The 25,447-nt window shown below is 35.6% G+C and overlaps 1 protein-coding gene across 1 annotated transcript in view; it reads left to right on the forward strand.

Moving 5' to 3' along the window:
- The window catches only part of LOC145668100 (protein KTI12 homolog), a 38,616-nt gene extending 17,941 nt beyond the window's left edge, over window positions 1-20,675 (forward strand). Inside the window, exons 4-6 of the mRNA XM_081735622.1 lie at window positions 10,856-11,151; window positions 19,200-19,262; window positions 20,100-20,675. Coding sequence (XP_081591748.1) covers window positions 10,856-11,151; window positions 19,200-19,262; window positions 20,100-20,309 — 569 coding nt within the window. The 3' untranslated portion in view covers window positions 20,310-20,675. The remainder of the gene's footprint in view (window positions 1-10,855; window positions 11,152-19,199; window positions 19,263-20,099) is intronic.
- Window positions 20,676-25,447: the final 4,772 nt, after the last annotated feature.

A 25,447-nucleotide genomic window follows, 5' to 3' on the forward strand; every position in this document is an offset into this window, starting at 1 on the left:
ATTTGTCAAAGAACATTGTGCTCCCACTTCTGACTTGATAAGGTGCTTCGAAAGTTTCAACATCGCTTTGGCCCATAAAGTTATTCCAAAAGTAAATGAACTGATGTCCGAATATAAACTTTGTGGTACAACTTATGTTTAAGGAAAAAAACTATTAAAAAAAAAAAAAAAAAGTGAGTTGACTGAAGAGAAAAAGAGTGCCGAAAATAAATTCAAAGAAGTTGGGGTAGCATGCAGCAACAAACTGGCTGACATGCTTAAAAAGGATCCAGCTAGTGAGATCTTTAAGACATTGACATAATTATTTCATCTTTCCTAGCTCAGACTTGCAAAACCTGATGGTAAGTTTTCTAGCAATGTGATGAATGTTCCCATTTCTGAGAAAATAGACGACCATGAATTTTTGAAATTTTACATGCAGTTACAAAATGATTTCCAAACGGTATCTACTGGTGAGGTAGATAGTGTGGAAGGAGTGTTGTTGGATAAGCATTCAGGAATCTCTGGACAGTGTCTCCAACCACTGGCGCAAATCCCGGGGGGATGAGGGGGACTCTTGGATTCTGCCCCCCTTCCCCCAGAATAAGCCTTAAATGATCCCGCCTCCCAATGTTGAAGGCAACTCTGCTCCTCTGATTCTCCACAGCATTGTTTTTCAACTTCATAAATATTTTGAACATCGCTAGAAAAAATAAAATTAAAAAAAAAAAGTCTTACCCGTCCCCCCTCAATGTTGAAGACAGATTTGCGCCGCTGTCTCCAACTAAGCACAAAAGCATAAATTTAACACCAGAAAACATTGAAACAATGCTTATGAGTTATTTGCATAAGTAAACTGTGAACACTAGAAGTTATTTTTTTCTATTAATGTTCTCTGTGTGTGTGTTTTTTTCCTTTAAATGATACTTTTATTCAATGAGGATGCTTAGTATTATTTTTTTAAAAAAACTCAAATATTGTTTAATATAGTCATGCATAAGCTCATGTCATGATAATTGATGATGGAAGTTAAGGTCAAATAAAAGGTAACTTATTGTAATTGCACAGGAAAATAATGTTCTTACATTGAATTTTTATTCACCGATTTTATCCCACTTTACGCATATTTTTATAACGAAACTTCGAATTTTTATTTACCAGAAAATCGTGTTTCTACGTATAAGAGATGACGTCTCGGTGATCACACTGCTCGGGGAATTGGGAAGGAAGGAAGCGACCTGGGACTATTATTTTAGGTACCATCCCGGCATTTGCCTGGCGTGAATGAGGAAAATCCAGAAAAAAACTTACTCAGGACAACTGGCCTGAAAAAGCTGTTATACTTTTCCGACCGAATGTCCGAATCGAGTTCGGGACCGCTCGCACCAAAGGCGAGAGCGTAAGCGACTGCAGTAAATATTTTCATTTTGTTTACGCAATCATACATAGTAAATAAAGTAAAAGTTTTAACATTGATTTATTTGATTTGTGGTCCGAATATTTCCCGTCCTTTACAATGGAAGCATCGTCTGAGGAATAAGCTTCTGAAGAAAAATAACGATTTTGTTCACATGCTTGCCAAACTGTTTTCTTCTTTATATTTGAGGATACTTCTAACTTTTAAACTAAGCTGCGAAAATTCTTATTATTTACGCCTTATAATGAGAATTCTATGTACAGGCACTATATGAGAAAGTATGTTCATTGTCACTGCAAAAGAGCGATTCTTCGATCTATGTCACTATAAATGATGGTAGCCAATTCTTAAAGTGGAATTGTTGGATAACTAATATAAAAAATTACTGGAGAGAAATTTACTTATTTGATCGAGATTTTTAAACTGATTTGATGGTTCCAGCTAATGTAGTTCCAGCTAGGACTAAATCATGTTCCAGCTAGGACTAAATCATAATTAAATCTTGAACAAGGTTTTTAGATAGAAACTGGAAAATTAATCTAGGGATACCATTAACTCCGCTTAAAACTTCATAAATTTTTCTTTAGTAATTTTTTCATAATAGTTACCCAACAATTTCACTTCAGAAACAGGCTATATCATGATTTGTGGTGATGTAGATAGAAGAATTGCTACTTTTGCAGTGACAATGACAACATATTTTCTCATATAATGGCGTAAATACAATTTTCATAATAATATGTAACTAGTAAGAATAATTTTTGCAGCTGAAGTTTAAAAATCACGAATATTTTAAACTTCATGGAATAAGACAATTTGGCAAGTATGTGAATAGAATTTTGATTTTGCTTCAGAGGTCTATCCCTCAGACGATGCTTGGGAAGTATCAGGGCCTCAAATCAAATAAATCAAAACAAAGTATTCTTGTTTACTTCATCAACTTATATTTTCTTAATCAACTTCTATTTTCTTTACGATATATAACACAATGCAACAAATTACAAGGTCACAGAAACTTTTTTCGAAAATGTGGGCGTTCTTTATATATTTCGACCTCCTGAATTCGAAAAAATATTCAAAATATCGTATCACCCACAGTTTTGGCACAAATCGCTTAGATTTGCAATTGATGACAATGTAATATAATGATATTATAATATATACGAAAATATCATATGAAGCTCATAAGCGGCGCATCGCTTTCAATAGTTCAACTGTTGCGCCCCTAGCGGCTCACAGCGAACTGTCACATTGGAAATGGCTCTTCCTGTTTGTCACTGTGTTGTTTGAGGAAAAAAAATGAAATGAAATTATCAGTTTTACGTTCCACGGTTATGCCGGTTAGGCTAAAGGAGACGGTGATGATGAGAAATGAATGAAATGGTGCAGTGAAGAAAGTGGAAGGAAACGGGAGAACCCTGAGAGAAAATCCACGAGCACGGTGTTTGCCCACCACAAAGTCCACACGGCGCGAGCTGGGGTCGAACGAGTAACCCCGAGCACCGGAGGTGAACGCTCGGTCACTGAGCCACCGCGCCTCCTTTTGTTTGAGGAAAGAAGTACGCGTTAGTGTTAGTGCACAATGGCTGCCCGAGGTTGTGTAAACTCTCCTAACATTTTTTGTTATATTTGTAGTGAACTTGTGGGAAAAAAAAAAAAAAAAAAAAACGAAGAAACATTACAGATTTCGTCAAAAAGGTCTATCATGCCTATTTCGGAGTGAAACTAGACATCAACAAACTATAGGTTCCACAGGTCGTGTATGTTGTGTGTGTAGAAGATTTACGACGGTGGGCATCAGGAAAGAAGTCATTACAATTTGGCATCCCTATGGTCTGGCGGGAGCAACAGAATCATACCGACGACTGCTACTTCTGCTCTTGTAAGGTTACTGGTTTCAACAAGAAAAACAAAAAGACTATTGAGTATCCGAACAACATTCGCTCAGCGATTCGTCCTGTTCCATATGGCCCGGATATACCTATATCACAGCCTCCGCAGACATTAGATACGGACGACAGTGATGACATAGATACCGTGCAGGAGACGGATAATACTGAGTTTGAAGTAGGCATAGGTGAGGACCCTATTCTGTTCACTCAGTCAGATCTACGTAAATGATTTAGTCCGTGATCTGGGACTGACAAGAGGACAAAGCAGAGCTCCTAGGGTCAAGACTGCGTGAAAGACATTTGTTAGCACCCGGTACGTCCGTTACATTTTACAGACAAAGGTACTTGATATTCACACAATATTTTGCTCAAAAGGACTTGTTAGTGTGCTGCAGTGATGTACAAGGTTTGATGGGTCAGTTGAACATTCCGTACTCGCCAGGTGATTGGAGAATGTTTAATTATTAACTCATCTAAAAGAAGCCTAAAGGCAGTTCTGCTGCACAACGGTAATATGTATGCCTCAATACCTGTCGGCCATTCTGTGCACCTGAAGGAAACATATGACATGAACATGTTTCTTACTACCATACATTATGAAGATCACAATTTGGATGGTGTGTAGTGATTTGAAAGTGTTGGGTATGCTTCTAGGACAACAATCAGGATATACCAAGTTCTCTTGTTTCATCTGTGAATGGGACAGTCGGGCTCATGACAAGCATTGGGTGCAAAAACAGTGGCCCCGAAGCTAGGGGACAAAAATATAAAATGTGATCTCTAGTGAGAAGAGACAGAATACTCTTGCCACCTCTGCACATCAAATTAAGCGTATGAAGCCATTTGTTAAGGCATTATCTAAGTGTGGCAACTGTTTCAAATATTTATGTAACAAGTTCCCCAATCCGTCAGATGCTAAGTTGAAATAAGAAGTGTTTACTGGTCCCGATATTCGCAAACTAATGCTGGATGAAGGTTGTCTTCATTCAATGAATGCCGTGGAGCAAGAAACCTGGACTGCCTTTAAATTGTGGTTTAAATCTTTCTGGCAAACAATCGTAGCCCAGATTATATCGACATTGTTGAGAAAATGCTGACGAAATTCCAAATGCTGGGATGTTTAATGAATTTGAAGTTACATTTTTTACATTCGCATCTTGACTTTTTCCCTTCAAATCTGGGTGTTGTAAGTGAGGAACAGGGATATGATATTCTGAGTGTCATTTTCGAATTCAGGATATATAAATAACACCTACTTTTGCGAAAAAAAGTTTTTCCATCGTTGCTCTGTGTAAATATTCACTATTCTTCTACACTTACAGAAGTACTTATCTGTTATTTTCTCCATTTAGTATTATTTTAGTTTATTATTGTTATTATTTTCAAATTTTGCAAGAAATTTTACCAAAAAAAAAAAAAACAATTGAAGGTATACAATGTATGTCTGATGTACATTAATGATGTCGTGAACGGCAGCTGTCTTAGGGGCGAAAAATGGAGAGTGTACGGAGCGGGCTATATTAGTGTGAGAATTGATTTTGCATGATAGTATGTGCATCTACCAACTGCACCGAATTCAAGCCCCGGTCGTGATTCGAAGCCCGTTAATAGATCCCGCCCGTATTAGATAAGAGCTAGCGACTTAGTAACTGTGGAATTACTGATGTACTGATCTAATAAATATGTCTCTGTTGTAAAATTTCGTAGACAACACGCATGGCAATATGCATATGCAGTTTGTTGAAATACATGATACAAGAATGCGTTTCATGTTAACAATTGACTCTTTTCTGCATGGAGTATGGGGAGCACGGTGGCTTAGTGGTAGAGTGCTTACTTCTGGTATGTGCGGTCCCTGGTTCGATCCCTGACCAAGCAAGTTAGTGGCGGACAACGTTGTGTCCGTGGGTCTTGCTAGCTCTGAAGCTGATCCAACTGCATGAGTATAAAATGTAACCTTAGTATTAATATTCAAACAGAGATAAAGTGTGACACAGTTTTGTTAAGATTATTAAGAACAATTAACTCACCTGTGTACCCTATAGTTTTTATTAGTAACAACTAACTTTATGTACGAGCCCTGGGAATTCTATGAAGCTGATTAAATTTCCTAGTCTAGTTTCGACAAGCAATATTGCTGCTATCGACTGCCAAACACTAACCGAAGTTGACAGAGATTTTTACATGTTACTCAACTTAGTTTTTTTTTTTTTTTTTCTTGCAAGAAAATACTTATATAAAGAGTAACATCTTTAACTAGTGGTGATTACGTACACACACTAGCTGAAAAGTTGGAGATAACAGTTATCCATTATAGGTGCTCCGAGTAGTAAGGGCGAACTCAACAAAGGTTTGTTTCGTGAGAATTCCTCTTATCCTTCACTCTGAACGATCAAAATAGTCGTAAATTTATTTGAAACTGCATTTTTTTTAAGGGAAAGGTGTACAAAATCTATGTATGTAGGCAGATAACTGGACATATCAGTTAAGTATTACTATTTAGAGCACCTCAAGCTTGATATCGATAATTGTTTCTTGCGAGTTCAGATTACACTTAGTAGCCTTTCGTTGAGTTCGCCTTGACTAGTCGGAACACCTCATTTGATCATCAATAGTTAAAAAGCTATTATTAGCATTTTACTTAAGTTATTTCTAGGTATTATTAGTGTTTAAAAGGACTAAGTTCAATAACATGTGAAAATCTTCGTGAAACATGCGTTCTTTAATAAGTGTGTAGCAGTCGAGACCAATAGGACTGATCACCGAAATTATAACAGGAAAGTAATCATCTGACTAGGATTCCCGGGGCACATAAACAAGGTTAGTGGATGTTAATTGTAGCATTAATAGTTAGCATGTTCGAGTTCAACGGTTAATTAACATTTCACTTCTCTAGTTAAAATTCTGAAATATTAGTACTGCAAAATTCAATTACCATTTACATTGTATTACCTGTTCCAGTAACAGAGGAAGTTCCTCTAAGAGTGCGCAGCGTTGATTTTGATTGTTGTCAGCCAGTAGCGGATTTAATTATTAGAGCAAGAGGAATTTGAGATCATTCACACTAAAAATGCTGAACATTTTGCTAAAGTGATAAAAAAAGAAAAAAAAGTTTTAATCTGAATTATGGAAATTGACGAAAATCCTATCTGAGAACAACGATGGGTCAAGATAGACGTACTGGGTTAGCCCTAATGAAAATTCACAAAGGCATTCCTATTGAAGTCTGAAGTAGTGGATCTCTTCGCTCAGAAACATTCCAGAGGATTGCAATTTCTGTATAATTGAAGCAAAGATATATAAATTTTGTTTTTCTAGTTCTGTTTTGTCGTGAAGTTTGTGATATGTATTCTTTGTTACAAAGTATTTTATGTATCTCCCGAAGATTTTTAAATCCTAGCTCATTAACAATACAAAAAATATTACAATGAGGTACATTGAACAATGTAACAATATTAATAAAATAAACCTTTTACATAGATGAGGTAGAATATCAGGTAACGCCACTTCTTTGGCTCCATGAACCAATCTATTTTTAACTATATTAGGGATGTACCGATATATCGGTATCGGTGATATCGGCCACTTTTGGGAGTATCGGTATCGGCAAGTGAACACCAATATTTACCGATACATTTTCCGAACTATTTTCTATTTGTTTAATATTAACAGTAACACTTACATTTAATCGATTTCTTTTAGACTTAAAGTTGATCTAAATTCTTATCATTTGTACAATCGATTTCTTTATGCATGTGTACGTATTGATTATTTGGCGTGAGTAGGCCTACGTATTGGTTATTTGTCTTCCCGTGGAGTTAACAAAGCTACATGAATTGCATTTTAATTGCCACGGAAATGGCCCAAAAAATTACCTTTTAGAGCGCAATAATTCCAGCGTACTTTCATTTCTTCTTACAAGGGTTCGATATGTTAGTCAGCCGCTTTGAAATTAATTGAGAGAACATTTCGAGAAAAAAATGTTATTCTTTAATTGCACAAAAATCGGCAGTTCCTAAAATGTCTTTTCTTTTTTCTAATACTAAGGAATATTGATTTTAAAAAAAAAGATTAATAAGAATCAACTTATACCTTTTTCTTGTTTTGCCTACAGCATATATGATATTCCGCAGTTACAAATTGGTGGTGAAAGAAAAAAAATGTCTCTTTTTTTCACTAACAGACACAACAACGCCCTTTTCGCAGACGCAGCAAAGCCTTTTTTGTTGGGTTTTTTCTTTGAACAGAAAACAACAAAGAAACAGTTGAGAATGCTCGAAGAGCATTGCCAGAACGAACTGAAAAAGAATTATTTTTTTTCGAAATTTGTATGAAATTTTACAATACATGTATTTGATTAAATTCAGTAGATAATACACTTTCATATTTGGAACCTGCGTATTAGGGAATCTGTTGAATTAGCTATATTGAGCTGTCATTTTTTATCAGTGATGCCAACTTAGCGTATTTTTGGCTAAATCTAGCCTATTTGGAGAGGCATTTAGCCATACTAATTTACGAAATGCTTATAGCCTCAAATATAGCTTATTTTATGAAACTCTTTTGCCTTTTTTATTAGCCGTTAAATTAATTATAATAATTATTTTCTTTTCAAAATAAAGTATTATTTTTTAAAAATTAGCCTATTTGTCATTCTATATAATCGTATTAATTGATTTCCCTAGACAGAGGGTATTTTATTACGCAACAAACTTTTCTTTTTCATTCTTCTTCTCTCTCCCCACCCACAGATTTACAACTATGTAATAATATTTATCGACTCAGAATTTCAATGTCGCTTCCGTAATGGCCCCAGTTTTTGTTACTTTTAATTATTTTAATTTTCACATTTCATTACAAGAATGAAAGTTTTCTAATACAAATTTAGTAAGCTGTTCGTTTCTTCAAGCTACAAAGATTGTCTTTGTTTATTATGGAAACAAATAGGATATGTAATTAGCTTCAAAACTTTCAATGCAATCATGATGATTCATGTGGATGTATCGAGAAATAAGAAGTGTTTATAAGAACTGCCGAAAGAACTACTACTGAAAATTCGGACAATGGCAGGCTATATAAATACGACCATTGCACAATCCAACGATGGTGCATCCAGTTCCAGCGCCTCGGCTAGCTGCGATGTCGTCGATGATGACTTATTTCAATTAAACTGATAATTTGGCTGTTTATTTTCACAAATCAGATGAGTTGATGGATCTTGTAATTTAGTGATGTATGTTGCTTGTTAGTCTTCTGCGAATAAAATTCAACATTTCATATTTTAATATAACTCACTTATAATTCTATACACAAAAAGGGGGTTTAAAATCTACAATGTGGGTTATAGGTTAGCAATTCAAAATCTAGCATTTTTTTTTCGTAAAAAAGCTTATTTCTGAAGACCATCTAGCCTATTTACTCCAGAAGTTATTGGCAACACTGCTTTTTATCAACGTATATATATTGAAAATGAAGATATAACCAGTGGAAACCGGTTACTATTTGTTAACAAAATGTTCACCATCCTCTTAGGTATTGTGGACACCAATATCATTTCTCTATTACGTACGGTTCCCAAGATAGGACTTCTTAAATCTCCCAAAATCGGAACTTTTTTGGCCAATATCATGGGAACTGAAAGTCACAGAGAGATGATATTGGTGTTGATCAATACCTACGAGAACGCTGAACATTTTGGTACCAAATAATGACCGGTGGCCACTGGCCAAATCACACAATTTTCCAGACAGAATTTTAAGATGTTCATGAGCAGGGAAATCAGATCTCTTCTTAGATCTTCGTTGTTTAAGTTTAGGGGAAATATATTTTTTGTGTGGAACCTAAGATAAGTTCTGCTTTATGTCTTTGTATGTCAAAATTGGCCTTATATCTAATATACCTTATTATAATGTTGATCATTTCATTATTCTGAAAATTCCTGATAATATATAAGAAATGTGTCCAAAAGTATCGGTATCAGCAGTATCGGCCTCTTCAGTATCGGTATCGAGTGTCGGTGAAAAAGTCGCATCAGTACATCTCTAAACTATATGCAAGTGTATTATATATTACCATCAAATTTGAGTTGTAAAAAATGAGTTCCACTGCTTTTCCAAATTATTCTGTTTCAGCCCCCCTCAAAAACAATTTCTGGATTCGGTACTGTTGTCAGCGATGAAACACAGTGAACAGTCCAAAAATAGAAGCAATTGTCTATAGAATATGTGTTCATCGAGCTCCTGTGTTTTGTCCTGTTTGCTGTTGTCTGCAAATGATAAATATATGCAATAGTTAGGCTGTTTTCTAGAATGCTATATTAAGGATGAATAAAAGTCATAAGTTTCTATGTTACCTGGGTACGAACGACATCCTTACATTGTAGTGCAGCTATGCAATTGATTTTTAAATCACCTGTTGCCTTTACAGAATCTACAGTGTGTTCTATAAGAGTGCGACAGAAATGGCGCACGCTCTTAGATGTCTGACACTCTTGTTCTTGAAGTACTAGGCGTTAATGTATCAAGAATGATAAGCAAGTGGAAGTGCACTATAGGGAGACCAATAATATTGATATAATTTTAGAATTAGTTCAACTGGATTTTAAACTAAAGAACTACCTTCATGAGAGCAATTATCATTGTAAAGCTCCCAATCATTTAAGTAGTTTTAAGACACGACGTCGAAATTCCTATACAAATTCTCTTGTGATCAGTAGTGGCATGAAGCTTGATCATGTTTCCAAGTTGCTAGTATCCTTATGTGCGCTGTTTGTACTATGCATTCTTAAAGGTGTACTCTTCCTCTAAGAGTATGTAAATGCACTAATGTAAAAATATTCCGTTATTTTTTTTATAATTTCAACTCGTTAGTTTCGTTTTTGTGTTCAAATAAATCTTAAAACATTAATGAACACTCTTATGAAAAGTTAACCTTTTTCCTTCCAATTCTTGTGTAATCAACTTCTGAAATCGGTATTTTTCTGTGTATTAACATTCTAAATTAGTAAATACTTCAAAATATGTAAGTAAAGTTTCAAGTTGCTAAAATATTATTCTTATGTAAATTAGGGGCGGATAATAGTCGCAAGTAAACGATGATTCAATAATGATAGGATGGAAGCAGTGTTCAGTTCAGTTGATTCCTCCCTACTTGAGAGGAGGAAAGATGTGGATATAACCCAATTCACGGGTATAGAACCCCAACCGATCCAGTTCTCTGATAACGTATCATCTTTTTTTCCCCCTAAATACTTCAGAGAAATGGCTTCGAGTGTAATGAATCTCATTGCTAAGTTATACATTTATTATCAAAGTGTGTATGTTCCTACGTATGTTCTGTTGAAACTAAGCAACGAAAAGACGGTTTAAATTTCGTTATTTTTAGCATGGAGAGAACGAACTTCCTGTTAAGTTACCGAAAACCATTACTTTTTTCATAATGATATTTTAAAAAGAACTGAAAAGGGCTATTCGCTTTTTCTGGGTACTATACGAAATTAATAAAAGATGATAGCATAAATTATTGTACTTAATTAGATATTTTTTTTTACTTACTTACTTACTTACAGGCTATCGATATGAATTGTATTGCATGTCCAAATGCAGCAAAACGACTCAGTGCACACTGCATTGTGAAGTCTCTCCAGAAGTGGCGTGGAAATGGAACTTAGAACGCAAAGTAGAAGAGCAATACTCGAAAGAAGTGTTCGATGCCCTCGTGCAGCGTTATGAATCTCCTGACAGCAGGAATCGATGGGACTCTCCACTCTTTACGATTCTTCAGGATAACGAGGTGCCTTGTGACGATGTGTTTGCAGCATTGTTTGAAAGGAAACCTCCCCCACCAAATCAATCTACACAATGTGTAAGTTACGTGTTTAATACAACTTCTGCTTTTTTCTTCTTGTTGTTGTTTGAATCCTGCATAACTTTGCTAGGCGAGATCACAAAGTAAGAGTAGGGCTATCAGTTCCTTTCCTCTAATACAGCATTTCTCAAAACTTTTTTTTTTTTTTTCAAAGGCGATTACTTTATCAGTTACAATGTTCTACGAACTACTTACTCTTGTCCTTTTCGAAAGTAAATTTATCATTTTATAATGTTTTAAGCATATACCACTACACTTATATTTTAAAAGTAGGATTAAGGGGTCGTTCACATATTACGTAACGCTATTTTTAACCCCTCCCTCCCGCTTATCACTTCGTAACGCAAGGCCGAATCCCCCTTCTCCCTTGTCACGTAACTTTTCTTGATTTTTATGTTTGTTGCCAGTTTTGCTTATTTTGAGTTTTGGGTTATTACAATAAAAAACTAATTTTAATGGCAGAATTTTCTGTAACAAAATGCGTGTATTCTGTATAAATTTGTAGTGTTGTTTTTTCTTCAGCAAATCAATGTGTTAGAAAATGGTAGTACTGTAATAATATTGTAACCCCATAAGGTTGTTTAATTAACTGCAGTTCCGACGTAGCTGACCACGTAGAGGAGCAGGCGGATCTCGTTTGTGAACAAGCTTTCAACTTCTTCTTTGGACTTTGAACTTCTGTTAACCCCTTTTCAAATTATTATTATTGTTTTAAATCAGTGTCAGAATGCGAATAAACTCTATTTCTCCAGAAAAATTCACATCCAAAGAGCAGAAAATTCAGTACGAGATAAATATCTGACGAATACCATATCTTATTAATACCTTTTCTTTATTAATATCTTATCTTATTAATACCATATCTATCTTTTTAATGCCATATCTTATTTTGCTCTGCAAATTTTGAATCGTTCCGTCGCGGAAAATATTATTTCATGAAAAAGAATTTCTTCTGTTTCATTACTTGTGTTTCTGCAAAACTCCTTAGAAGAATAGAGCGGGTAATGATTCAGCGGTAGGTGTGGGAACACGAGGGCATTTTTAAGTGATGGTTACGATCGCTAGCAACTAACTCCAGAAAAGCTTCGTGTGCTGTAAATGCAATGCAGTGATACCCACAAAACGGAATTTTATTGTATTGTAATACACGCATGGTTCGTCATGCTGATCTAGTAGCATCTTCGAATCCCTTCTGCATGATTCATTTTATATAGGCTGTATGTTCACAATTTCCCAAAATAATAGAAATCTTTATTTATTTATTTATTTACTTAAAAACTTAAATAAAATTATTTGTTTAAAAGATTAGATATAAGTTTGAGAATAAAAATAAAAATTACAGCAAAAAAAAAAAAAAAAAAAAAAAAACGTTACGCAACGAAGACGTAAAATCCCTCCTCTCCCCTTGTTACACCTCGTAACGCAAGACCGAACCCCTCCCCCGTCTTGTCGCGTTACACAATATATGGACGACTCATAATTATAATTTCATATTGGTATTAATAGAAGAAATGGGACACCGTAGTCTAGTGGGTAGAGCGTTAGAGTCACGTTCACGTGGTCCCGAGTTCGATTCCAGGTCAGTGCTTCCCATTCGTCGTGAGGCAAACTGGGAAGTCACGTGAATGAAATACGTGACGGCCACTAGGTCTAGAAAGCACCCGATACGCCGGTTAGTAACAGGGCGACGCAGCGCGCTGACCACGTGCTCGTCCCTTAGTTCATCCAGTATCCGACAGATGGCGTTGGAGCGGCTCAGGCCTTCAAATGGGCTGTTACACCTAGTCGTTTCGGTTTTATTTATTAATAGAAGAAAATACTTATTAGATTTTTAAAGAATATTTTATAACAACCTATATAAGCTATTAGAATTTGTATAATCATTATCTTTTTAAATTGTATCATATTTGTATAATTTATACCTGTTTGAAATTCTTAACTATAGTTTATGACACGCAGGACACGTTCAATCTGAGATGACCACAAGAATAGACCTCGACGACCACAGTTTGAGAAACTCTGCCGTATATGCAAAACGGGTAACTGATTAACTAAAGTGAAGTGTGGATTGAGAATTATGATTAGGAATACCACATATTCAAGGACTGAGTATCGCCTCAGTATACACATACTGACACACGTCAATTAATTTCCCTACAATATAAAGTACTCGACTGCCTATTGTCATCAAGCCAGTTCATTGATACAGATTTAAATATGATTCAAATATGAGACCGATGCGTGTTATGATTACCAGAATCACAAATTCAACAGTACGACCCTCCTGGTTATTTTTATGCTTCTCAGAATAGCAATTGCTCTATTAGAAAAAATATGTATATTGACTTTTAATACGAATTTCTTGAATGCATTTGTCTGAGCATATGAAGAGCAAATAGATTAAAAAAAAAAAAAAAAAAAAAAAAAAGGGAAACTTGTATTAAGCAGATAAATCATCCATAAAACACACGTTTCTCCAGCACACATTGAGTCAGTTCATTTTCTGAATGATAAACCTTATTATAAACAAAGAATGAAAAGTACATTACTGGACCGGGACTCGAACCCGGAATCTTCGGCGTACCGTACGATTGTGTTAACCACTACGCTACCCAGTTCGCTCCCAGAACAGCCACATACTTTCCCACTCTTCTATGATACACTAATTGATGATCTCATCCGTTCAATCACACACTGACCATTATACCTGAAAAATCAATACCACTTGTCATATTTCGTATTATTACTTACAATGTGATCCACATGTAATGGGATCTTTCATGTTGGTTACCGAGGTGATCAGATTTCCTTCCAGGTTTAAATCTACCTGATATGGCCAAGGGAAATCACAGAAATCCTCAGTCGGAATCGTTAAATTGTAGTTTCTCCGTGCTGTTATGTAAGCACGCACAGTTCGTACAAAATACCCCTCCTCCTCCCTTCCTTTCCCTAAGTTACGATATCAGTTTCCTGGAACACATTCCATGTTCTGAGCTGCCAAGGCTTTTTTTTTTTTTTTTTTTTCTACATTGTACCCAACTTTACGTTGGAGCAGGTCTGGGAACTCCGTATCCCCTGTAGAGAATCATTGCGCACCTATTGTACGTTAGTGAAACAGTATAGGTTGAGTTCCTGTACGCGGTTATGGACTGCTAATTACACAGCTTCTCGAATTCGAAATAACGAGTTTTGAAATGTATTTTCCAACGATTTCGGGGGGCCCTGTCTCCGAAACTATGTAGTTTTTTTTTCCCAATATGAGCTTTATTTCGTATTTTGATGTGAGGATTCACCCTTTGTCCTTGAAGCACAGTTTCGCGGTCTAGTTTATTAATATTAACACTTCGTATATCTTCTCATAATTGACAAATTTCAGACATTATTTTAGTGAAAGAGAGAGTTCACTTTAACTTTCGAGGTAGATACGTTCTTTGCTGTACAAATATTCTTATTGCTGACATTTCAAAGTTTGATATGTAGTATTGATGCAAGGAATACTCAAATGTTACGGCGTGACAAAGCTTATAAATTGGCGTTAGAAATTATTTTTAAAAAAATCGTGTCAATGAAGAGTTTTATTATTGTTTCTACGTATGTCTTTATAAATCCAACGTTAGATGCAGATGTTATTGAAATAATAGAAGAAATTAATATGATGGACTTCTTTCACCCTCAGAACAGCTTTGATGCGACGTGAAATGGAGTTTTCGAGGTTGTGAATGATAGCAAGTGCAACATTACATTATTCTATGTACAGTGCATCATTCAGTTCCGTAAACGAAGCGAATTCCTGTCTTCAAAATGGACAACAGATATTTAATTATGTTTAGGTCCAGAGATTGGACAGGTCAGGGCAGGCGTTCAACTGCACCATGGTCGCATTATCATCCTAGAATATGAAGTCATTGCCCGGAAACAACATCTGGACCATGGTACCCTAAAAGAACGACAAACTCATGAACAGTGACGCGACCTGTAAGCGTCATCGCAAGATCCACTGAAAACAGGATATAGCGCCCGTAGTATGACAACCCATATGTCTTGATTGCACAGTGTCCTCACACATAAATATGGCCAATGGTTTGAAATTAGGTGAACAATGACTTATTTGATTTCCCAATTACACTAGTTAACAAAGGTTTTGTTACATAAAAGGAAATACCTGTTCTTAAAGGAACTTTTTGCGCTGAATTCGAATATGCACTCGGTTTTTCTCCATCACGTACGATTTTCTCGTAACAGAGGGATTTTCGGGAAAATCCCTCAAAAATTTCCCTTTTCGTTTATTTTACACCCCAAGATCTTGTCCCCTTGCATATACTAACATAGAAATTATATCTAAGTATACTTTGATTCATATTTAACAAACCCTCCAAGTTTCGTAATAATCGCTTTATTCTTTCTAGAGAAATAAATATGTTTGTATGTATACTGTGTGTACTGTTTATTGCACCTTATAGTAATGCTTTCAGATCTCTTAAGTTGAGGTAAAACGTTTTGCTTTATTACCACAAACACATATATAAAATATAATACAATATAATTTACAAGTGTGACAATTTACAATAAACAATAATACAAATGTACCAAAAGGTCATGAAAAGACAATCAAAACTATCACAATATATGAAACTTCCATTGGGTTACAAACACGTACACTACTTCCTTCTTTTGTAAGAAATGTTGCATTCTCTAACAAGACCCCAACAATAGTCCCCCATCATTGAAGGATCCCATCGTCCCTGGTACCTTTTCTCCATTGCCATTATATCTTGGTGGAATCTTTCCCCCTGTTCGTCGCTGAGAGCACCTAGGTTAGCAGGAAAGAAGCTGAGGTGGGAGTGCAAAAAGTGGATTTTTAAAGACATCCTACAACCCAACTCTTTGTATTTCTGTATCATGTCCTGTACGATTTCTGTGTAACTCTCATCTTTGTTATTGCCCAGAAAGTTGCGCAGAACACACTTAAATGCTGTCCAGGCAGCTAGCTCAGCACTGTTTAACTTGCTGTCAAAGCTATCATCAACCATTAATTTCCTAATTTGGGGACCAATAAACACTCCCGCTGAAATCTTAGCATCACTCAGGTTAGGGAACTTATCTCGCAAATACTTGAAACCTTCACCAGATGTGTCCATGGCTTTGACAAAGTTTTTCATAAGTCCTAACTTGATATGAAGTGGCGGTAGTAATATCTTATTAGGATCTACCAAAGGAGTGTATTTGACGTTGCATTCTCCAGGTACGTAATTCACTCTAGGTTACCATTCCTTCACTTCATAATGTTTGTCATCAGCTCGGCTATCCCATAAATATAAAAAACATTGGTACTTCGTGTAACCGCACTGCAGTCCTAATAAAATACCAACTACCTTGAGATCACAACATATTTGCCAACAATGGTCCTTGTAATTTATAAGATTTAGCAAAGTTGACATGGTGTCATAGGATTCCTTAATCTTCACTGAGTGCGCAAGTGGTATAGAAGGTTTTTTATTTCCATTATGTAAAAGGACAGCTTTAAGGCTGACCTTTGACGCGTCGATAAATAACCTCCATTCTTCTGGAACGTAAGGAATTCCTAGCTCCGCCATCAACCCATTTATATCCGTACATACGCACACATTATCTTGCATTGAGAAATAGCTTGAAAATTGAACATGCCTTTTCCTGTACACTGATATGTTCGTTTCTGCATCCAATAAGTTCCACTGCTGGAGCCTTGATCCCAGAAGTTCCGCCTCTTGTTTTGTCAGGTGCAAATCACGGACTAGGTCATTAAGTTCACATTGCCGGATGAAATGTGGCTCGCGAACACAGTCAGGGATGAATGTTGGATCCTTGGATGTACATGTTGATGTCGATGGTTCATCAAGGTCATGATCATCATCAGAGTCTTTTGGCCATATCTCTTCCCAGTTGGTAGGGGGCTCGGGAAGTGGAAGTTCATCCCCGTGCGGAATAGGTCTAATTGCGGATTTAACGTTGGGATAACTTATTGTGTATTTACTTTTTTTTAGAATGTCCCTTAACTACTGTGAGACAAAAATAACAATCATCCAGATGGTTGGTGGGTTCTCTCCACACCATTGGTACAGCAAATTTCATGAACCTCCGTTTCCCTTTGGCCCATGCAAGTAAAGTGACGTAGCACGACGCACAAATTATGTTGGGTGCCCAAGTTTTGTCCTGATCTCCCACACGACATCCGAAATATATATAATATGCTAGTTTCACCGATGGCGTAATGGATCTACACTGTCCTTTAACTACAAACTGGCCACACACATAACAAAAACTATTTGGTGAGTTAACACACGAACGCCGTCCTCTTGACGCCATTGTACTGATCACAAACTAAACTTCTGGTCTTAGTTGGGTATAATGCCGTTAAGATCAAACATGAAAGCACTCTTAGCAGCAAAGACAACTTTGAAAGTGAAGTAGTGTTAAACCACACGTCAATATAAAAATGTACAAAACTCCTTCACCAGGTGTCAAGAACACAAGAAAGAAAGAAATGCGCGGGGGGAGGGGGGAAACGATACCGTAGTGGAAAATTCAGACTGCATTAGTTCATTGTTGTCAACAGTGAGTCTGTATTCCATTCTTTCTTTCTTTTGCATTCTGTTACATTTGATAACAAATATTGATAACCATTTCATGAACAAAACGAAAAAACTTGGAGAATTGTATATATATGTATTAAGATATACATATACTGTACGTTTAAAAAAATATACGTTGGAAGTACATTCTATTTTTATACACGTTTCTAATTTACAGAGAGCAATACAAGTGTGTTGTTGACTATTGTAAATATTCATTTTTATGTCTGTGTTTGTAGTAATAAAGCAAATCGTTTTTATCCCAACTCAGGAGATCTGAAAGCATTACTATCAGGTGCAATAAACAGTGCACACAGTATACATACAAATATATTTATTTCTCTAGAAAGAACAAAGCGATTTTTACGAAACTTTTAGGGTTTATTAAATATAAATCAAGGTATACTTAGGTATAATTTCTATGTTACTATATGTAAGGGGACAGGAGCTAGGGGAATAAAATATCTAAAAAAGGGAAATTTTTGAGGGAATTTCCCGAAAATCCCTCTGTTACGGGAAAACTGTACGTGATGGAGAGAAACCGAGTGCATATTCGAATTCAGCGCAAAAAGTTCCTTTAAGATCAGGGGATTTTTCTCATGTAACAAACAAAAAGTTTAAATTTGTTAACTAGTGTTATCAAAGGTCCATGTTGCGTATTCGCAACACCCATGGACATCATGATCCCTTACCCGCGATTTCACCCCCTGTAACCCGATTCCGTATGTCTATGTCATGTGATATGATTTGAAGTTTAGCAGCGAGGCTATATAAGACGTGGAACTATAACCGAACGTGGGATCTGAACCACATGAACTCCCGCCGGGAATCTAACCCGAATCTACCACGCCAAAGGCGCGTAAGCTGACCGCTTAGCTATGACTATATCATGTAACTCGCGGCGGACTAATGGTCAACACATTCTGTAAGAGGTGCTGCTCTTAAGTTTTCCGTCACTTACACCACGCTCACACCATTGTTCTGAGTCAGTTCACTTTAATGCTCAGCGGAACCTGTCTCTGAGGATTTTCTTCCGACCACTGTTCCTCTTCGCCGATATATTTTTTTTTAAGGCCATCATCACCTTGGATACTTTCCCAACTACATACCCAACACACTTGCCATTTTCGTCACGTTCGCACCACATAACCGAGCGCCAACTATTTGCCCTTTTTGAAAATCAGAGTCTACTATTTTTACACTATCACAGTCTGTTCAGTTCATTACAGACTGCCGTTTTGTTGCTCCTCACGTAGTACAGACTTTGTCCTAATATATCACCATCAACAGTCGGGCGCCACATGCCGACATTTGACGTGTTTCCAACTCCGATGTTTCCATTAAATTGATAGTGATATTTGCTTGTATTTCTGTTATGTTTTAAAGCTTGCAGTATTAGAAAATTTTGATATGTTACTTTTTTATTTTTATTTTAAGCAACCCCTTTCGTCGACGAACTTTCTCTATGAATTGGACAGAGTAACCCAGGACATCGTTACCGTAAGTATTTTCTTTATTTTTCTAACCACTCTCTTCAAATAGTAATACTAAAAATACCGTCATATTGTTTGTTTAAACAACTGTTACTCAAAGTTCGTTATACTGGCTTTCTGTCATATCATCATCAGAGGAACCATACCATATAATTTTAACTTTAGGACAATAAAAATTAATCGGAAAATGTGTTACCGTTTAGATTTTTATTTCACTAATAGATTGTTTCACCCTTGTATTGTTGCCCAAACATGTTAAATAACTCTTCGGAAACTTTTCTGTGACAATACGTAAATAGAGTACATAGCAATGTTGCGCTATCAAACTATATTCTTGAAATATTTCAGGAGTTCGCGTGTCCCTCATCAGTTAAACATTGAAACTAGAAGTAGATGTCTGTGGATTCACATAACACAATAGCACATATCCCTCTGACAGATGTGCTTAGTTTTAAGGTAGTTCACACCAAGCCGACCATCAGTTAAAAATATTCTTTAAGATTTGTAAGAACCAGAGCCATGTTTTCAACGTTCTTTGTGATTATAAGTGTTGGCCAGCGTGCCATGGTCTTTCTGTTAGACGAAACATATATTATTATGCTGTATAGCTCATCGATTTATATACTTTTGTTTTCCATCATCTGGCTGATGAAGGAACTACAGACTCCTAAATATTTCTAGAATAGAGTTGAAGGTGTCGCATTAGTGAGTAGTCTATTGACCACAAGATATGCCAGAGACACTCTTAATTACTTTTCTCCTCATTTATGTATGACTAAAATTATAAGTTCACTGAAACGAAATCATCACTTCAGCGGAAATAATCATAATTTTTGTTTCGTAGGCAATTTTGGATGCTTCAAAATTAGGAATTAGTGGTGAGGTGAAAGTCCCAGGATGTGAAGAACTTGTGATAGTTGAAGACCATCTGACTCCAGCTCAGCTAACAAGACTACGAAGACAATTTATAAGCTATACAAAAATGCATCCAGTAACTGATCCTAAAAAAATAGCTTCATTGTTTGTGCAGTTTATTAACAGTAGTCTTAGATAACATATCACGTTTGCAATAGCAGGAAGAAATTGAAAAAAAAAAAGGGGGGGGGAGGGAAGCTATGCTTGAGGTGAAATAAATACTTCATATGTAATACATAAATGTATTCCTGTACATTTCATTAGGCCTGCCATTGAGAGGAATGTACTTTTGTATCAAATGTATTGTACAGTGTTTTAATTCGAATTTGTAAGGCGTTTTTGTTTGTTAACAAGAATATATTTCACATTTTGTACATTTATTTTTATTTATCTTATATTAGGACTATAAGAAATTCTGAAAGAGAGAGAAAACAAAGAATATATTGTCTTAACTGTAGAGCGAACATACGTCTTACAGCCTTTTCATTAAATCAATTTGAATCAACTGCAAATTCAATTAATTCCTCCTGAGAATAACCAAACAGTATGAATTAGTGATACCTTATTTTAATGTAAGTTTACAAATTATACTGGAATGTCTTTTTTTCTTTCTGTAAATTACAATGTTTCTTCATAATTGTCAGTAAGTGTATATCCAGATTATCTAGCATAGATGTCAGTGCGTATTTACTCAATAGAAGGAAAATATACCCATCCGTCTTTTCACACACTGTATACTAGTACATAGAAAGATATACTTCCTCAATTTGCCAGAATAATTCTAAAAGCCGCAGCTAAAAGAGAAATTTAGTCAAATGGATCTGAAAATAGGACATGAGTCGTGTTTCTTCCTTCATCTGGAACTCTTTCTTAATCAACATTAACATCTTATTATTACTGACAGAACCTCTTTCCTTTCTTCCTTCTGCCCTCTTGTCACGATAGGATCATTTGCTTTCATTTCCTAATTAACTATTTTCTGCAATTCTCTCTCAACTAACTCCAACGCTTTGTAGCTCTTCTTCTAGAATTACTTATTTTTATGGTTTTCTTAACCTCTAGAATTGCGGATCTTTCTTCCTCACTTGGTAACTCGGTACTTCTTGCTTTTTCTGAGGCTTATTTCTTCCAGAAATTCTGATGAAGTTTCAATTTTATCTTAAGTTATTTAAGTGTGTCTAACCGTAGTATATCTGCTAAATTTTGAACATAATGACTTTCCACCACATTTGACTGGTTTACCTTGTCCCATCTTTTCACTGTCACTAGATGTTTGTTTAATCTCATTTTGACTTTGGCCCGAACAAACCATAGTAAAATTATTCCAACTCATGCAATAAAACCATTATTTTTCCTATGTTGGACACTGACCTTCACGATGTATTGACCTACGTTTCTTGGAAATCTTTATCGGAATCATCTGTTTGCAACAATGGCAAGTAGGACTTGATGCAATAATCGAATCTGAACCTCAAGATCTGTTATTGCTTTTGTTGCTTCTTCCAAAGATCAAGTTTGTTAATTCTTTTGGTGAATAGTTTGTGCCTGAACACTTGCATTTGAGTGTTCATATGGTGTGTAGAGTGTTCTCAACTTCTGTTACTTGCTGGAACGATAACTTCTGTACCATTAACAATTATCTTATAGTCATTTCATTTCGGTACCAAAAACGAACTGATCTCGTAAAGTATGTTCTAAACATATTTCCCAGTTACAATATGGAGCCTATTTTCATAATGCTACAACAAATTGTGCTACCGTTTGATAGTCTGCGTGCTTGATCCTGTGGAATTTGTATCGTTCTGTTATCTATTTGCAGCAACTCCATAATGTGAAATGAACTGCTTCAGGTGTTCAAACGTTTATTTATTTATTTATTTATTTTTTTATGTCATATTTCGATGAACACAAGTGGTATACATTCTCATAGGATTTCGAGTCTATTACGCCTAAAAAGAGTAACAAGTTTTCTCTCTTCGGGAAGTGCACTGGAAGTATATGCTGGAATTTTTGTCAATATGGTTGAATCCTGCTGCTATCTATATCAAAGAGCTCTAATTCCGAAAAAGAAGTCATAGTGATCTAATTAGAGCGTGATTTCTAAGCAGAAGCTGCGTCAAATACATGTTAAGTTTTATATATAGCTCAAACAACTTGTAAGCAGTCGCGTAGAAGTTTTAGAAAATAGCTACTTACTAAGGATTTCTTCAAACCAAGATTACTTGACTGTTAGCTACAATTGTTACAGCACGACGTATAATAATACGACTGCAGACATAAGTCCAAGCAGCCTGTATTAAACTTAAATTGTGTCAAACTGTTAAATTTTTTTTTTTTTTTTTTTTTTTTTTTTTTTTTTTTTTTTTTTTTGTAGTTAAAGCACACACTGTAACTGAAGTGGCACGGACATGAGCCCGAGATTGCCTGTTTTCGAGTGATATGTTTACATATTTAAATTGTTATAAAAAGGTGTTACTAGCGTTCGCTATATTTTACTTAAAATATATTTAAAAAATGGTAACAAAACAAAGTTTACATTACATTTGTTACTGCTACTTATTTTTCCGCCATCCTACCAGAATCCTCTACTGTTAGCTTTTTAATAAATGAACGCCGGATCTACACTCAAAATCCCAGTCACATTTCTATTCTTTCTTCCTTCCTTCAACACCATTGTCGGTAAGTAAAGGGTGCTCCGGTTTTTTTTTTTTCTCTTCTTTTGTAATTCTTAAAAGGTTTCCTGGGGAAACTTTCTAAGTGTCTTGTTTCTTTAAGTTTGCATAAAGTAAAAGTTGAATTTTATTATGCCTTATCCGTCCCCTCGTCCAGGTTGTGTGGAAATTATCACATTACTTTATTATTATGCACTTAGGATTCCTAGAATGTTCGAAATTAATTCATCTAAATTTTCTTCATAATAATAAAACAGTTCTTTGGTTGTGCAAGGATTAATTGCTTCATTTTTTTTCAACTTATGAAAGCTCGTAATGGCTCCTTGATATTTGGTCTTTTGTCTGCGTAGTATTTTTGACGATTTGTTGATAGTTATCTTTCATTCCTTGAATATAGAAAACTTGGTTGTTTGAAGTTCTATTTATAGTGGACTTCGATTGTTCTTGAATTTTATGTAGAGGATTTCATAGTTGTTTTCTTTAAGAGGCCTCATCCCGGCAAAATTAAAATACCGCTAATTTTACAGTATTTATGTGATATCTTTAAATAGATAAAAGATAATTTAAATGTGGAACAAGAGCGCCCTAGACAATATCATTTTACATGAGATACCGTTATCACGACTCATTTATCTGCTTTCGATTTCGAGCAATTTTGAAAATCGGCATTTTTTTTTCGCGTTTCTAAACGGCTGAAAACGGAAAACCACTACGTGACTTGTGATAACGGTACCTCACGCAAAATAGTATTGTCTAGGGCGCTCTTGTTCCACATTTCAATTATCTTTTATCTATGTGAAGGTATCACATAAATACTGTAAAATTAGCGGTATTTTAATTTCGCCGGGATGAAGCCTCTCAATGGGATTCAAGATCGTGTCCTTGGGTTTTCTCAGGATACTCCCATTTCCTCCCACATTCTCATTCTATCACCTTTCACTTACCTTAATCATCCGTCTCCCTTAGCCTAAAGGGCATAATCGTGGAACGAAAAACAAAGAACTACATGCATACTACTAATGAACTACATGTAGTTTATTTATTTATTTTAAGGTTTCATCATTGTGAGAGTTTTTGTATTGATTACGTCGTTTTGCTTTTGTTAATACAGATAAGTAAGTGTCCTTGGTGTAGTGTGTTTGTGTTGTCTGTTGATTAGGATGTTTTATTATTTTCTATTTTGGGTATCAGCAATATGCTTGCAAAGTTGCAATGAATGTAATTCAAATCTGAATTTTTGAGAGTATGAATTGCTTGTATTACAGTCAAGAACTTTTAAATTTCCTTCCTGTGGAAGTGTCATCTGAAAGATTGTTAGTGTATGATTTGCTTTGGCTTGAGTGAGAACTATTTGATTTTCATGTGTTTGAATTTTTAGGTTTTTCGTTATTTGGTTTCTATGTTTCTCATGAATGTTTTCGGATAGAAATAGCTCTACGTTTAGAAGCAAGTGTGCCTCATTGTTGCCCTGCCTGCACTGTCATGTTTAAAGAGTCAGATTTAAAAAGACTCGACGGAATGACTTTTTTTTTTTTTTTTTTTCGTAGATGGCCAGTTTGCATAGGATTTGCCCTCACTTCTCTCAACGGCTCGCATTCACTCGGGCTCAGTTCTCTGTTTGGCTCGCGCTTAATTATTAATTATTAAATGAATAGTTTGTATTGCGTTTCTGGAACCATGCAATATGTTCTGAAGTTAATTGAGTACCAGTGTATTTCTTTACGTTTCCAACTTCTGTTGTAAAAATAGATATTAAAGTGATACAACCATGAACACCCGGATGGTAGAGCCTCGGTTCGATTTCTTTCTTTTTTTTTTATCTTCTCCCACCCAAAACCAAGTTTTATATGCTCAGACAGACAGAGACACACACACAATATATATATATATATATATGTGGTGTGTGTGTGTCTTGGGGCGATATAGTATATGCAATATATATGCAGGTTAGTTGGGAACCTGGGGTCCCGCAAGTGTTTCCAATCGAGCCCTGCACTTTACCCCCCCCCCCCCCCTTATTTTGAAGCAAGAAAGCTTTAAATTTTTAACTTTCCTCAGAAGCAGCCTCTACTTTTAATTGTGTGTTTGAAGACTTGAAATATTGTCATGCTAAAATACATTAAATATAATAATTTCTTAATTTTTTTTTTGCAGTAATTTTCGGTCGGACACATGTTATCTTTTTTATTATTATTAGACAATAGACAATATTACTTACCAATACGCATTTCTCGGATTTTTTTTCGAATCAAGTGAGCAACACTAGTTCACTCAAGTCTTAGGTCTCAAACACTATTTATGAGCTTTTAAAGATACTCAAATCACAATATATTCCAATAATATATATGGTTTAAATGTTGTTAGATACACCCTTCTTACAACTCTCGTGACTCAGAAGGATTCTGAGAACTTTTAGATAAAGGAATACATTTTGTACGTAAATTTACAGAACGAGACGAGAAGTGAGTCTTCGAGAATCGAGACGTATAAAATTTATGAAATGAGATGATAAACATTATTTCTCGTCTCGTCTCGTCTCATGGGCAACACCAGTTTGGACCGAAAGATATAAAGGAAACTCGATTCAAATTCTATCTGAACATAT

Source organism: Thermobia domestica, chromosome 13 (genome assembly GCF_964235325.1).
Source record: "Thermobia domestica chromosome 13, izTheDome1.hap1.1, whole genome shotgun sequence".
NCBI classification, from domain to species: Eukaryota; Metazoa; Arthropoda; class Insecta; order Zygentoma; family Lepismatidae; genus Thermobia; species Thermobia domestica.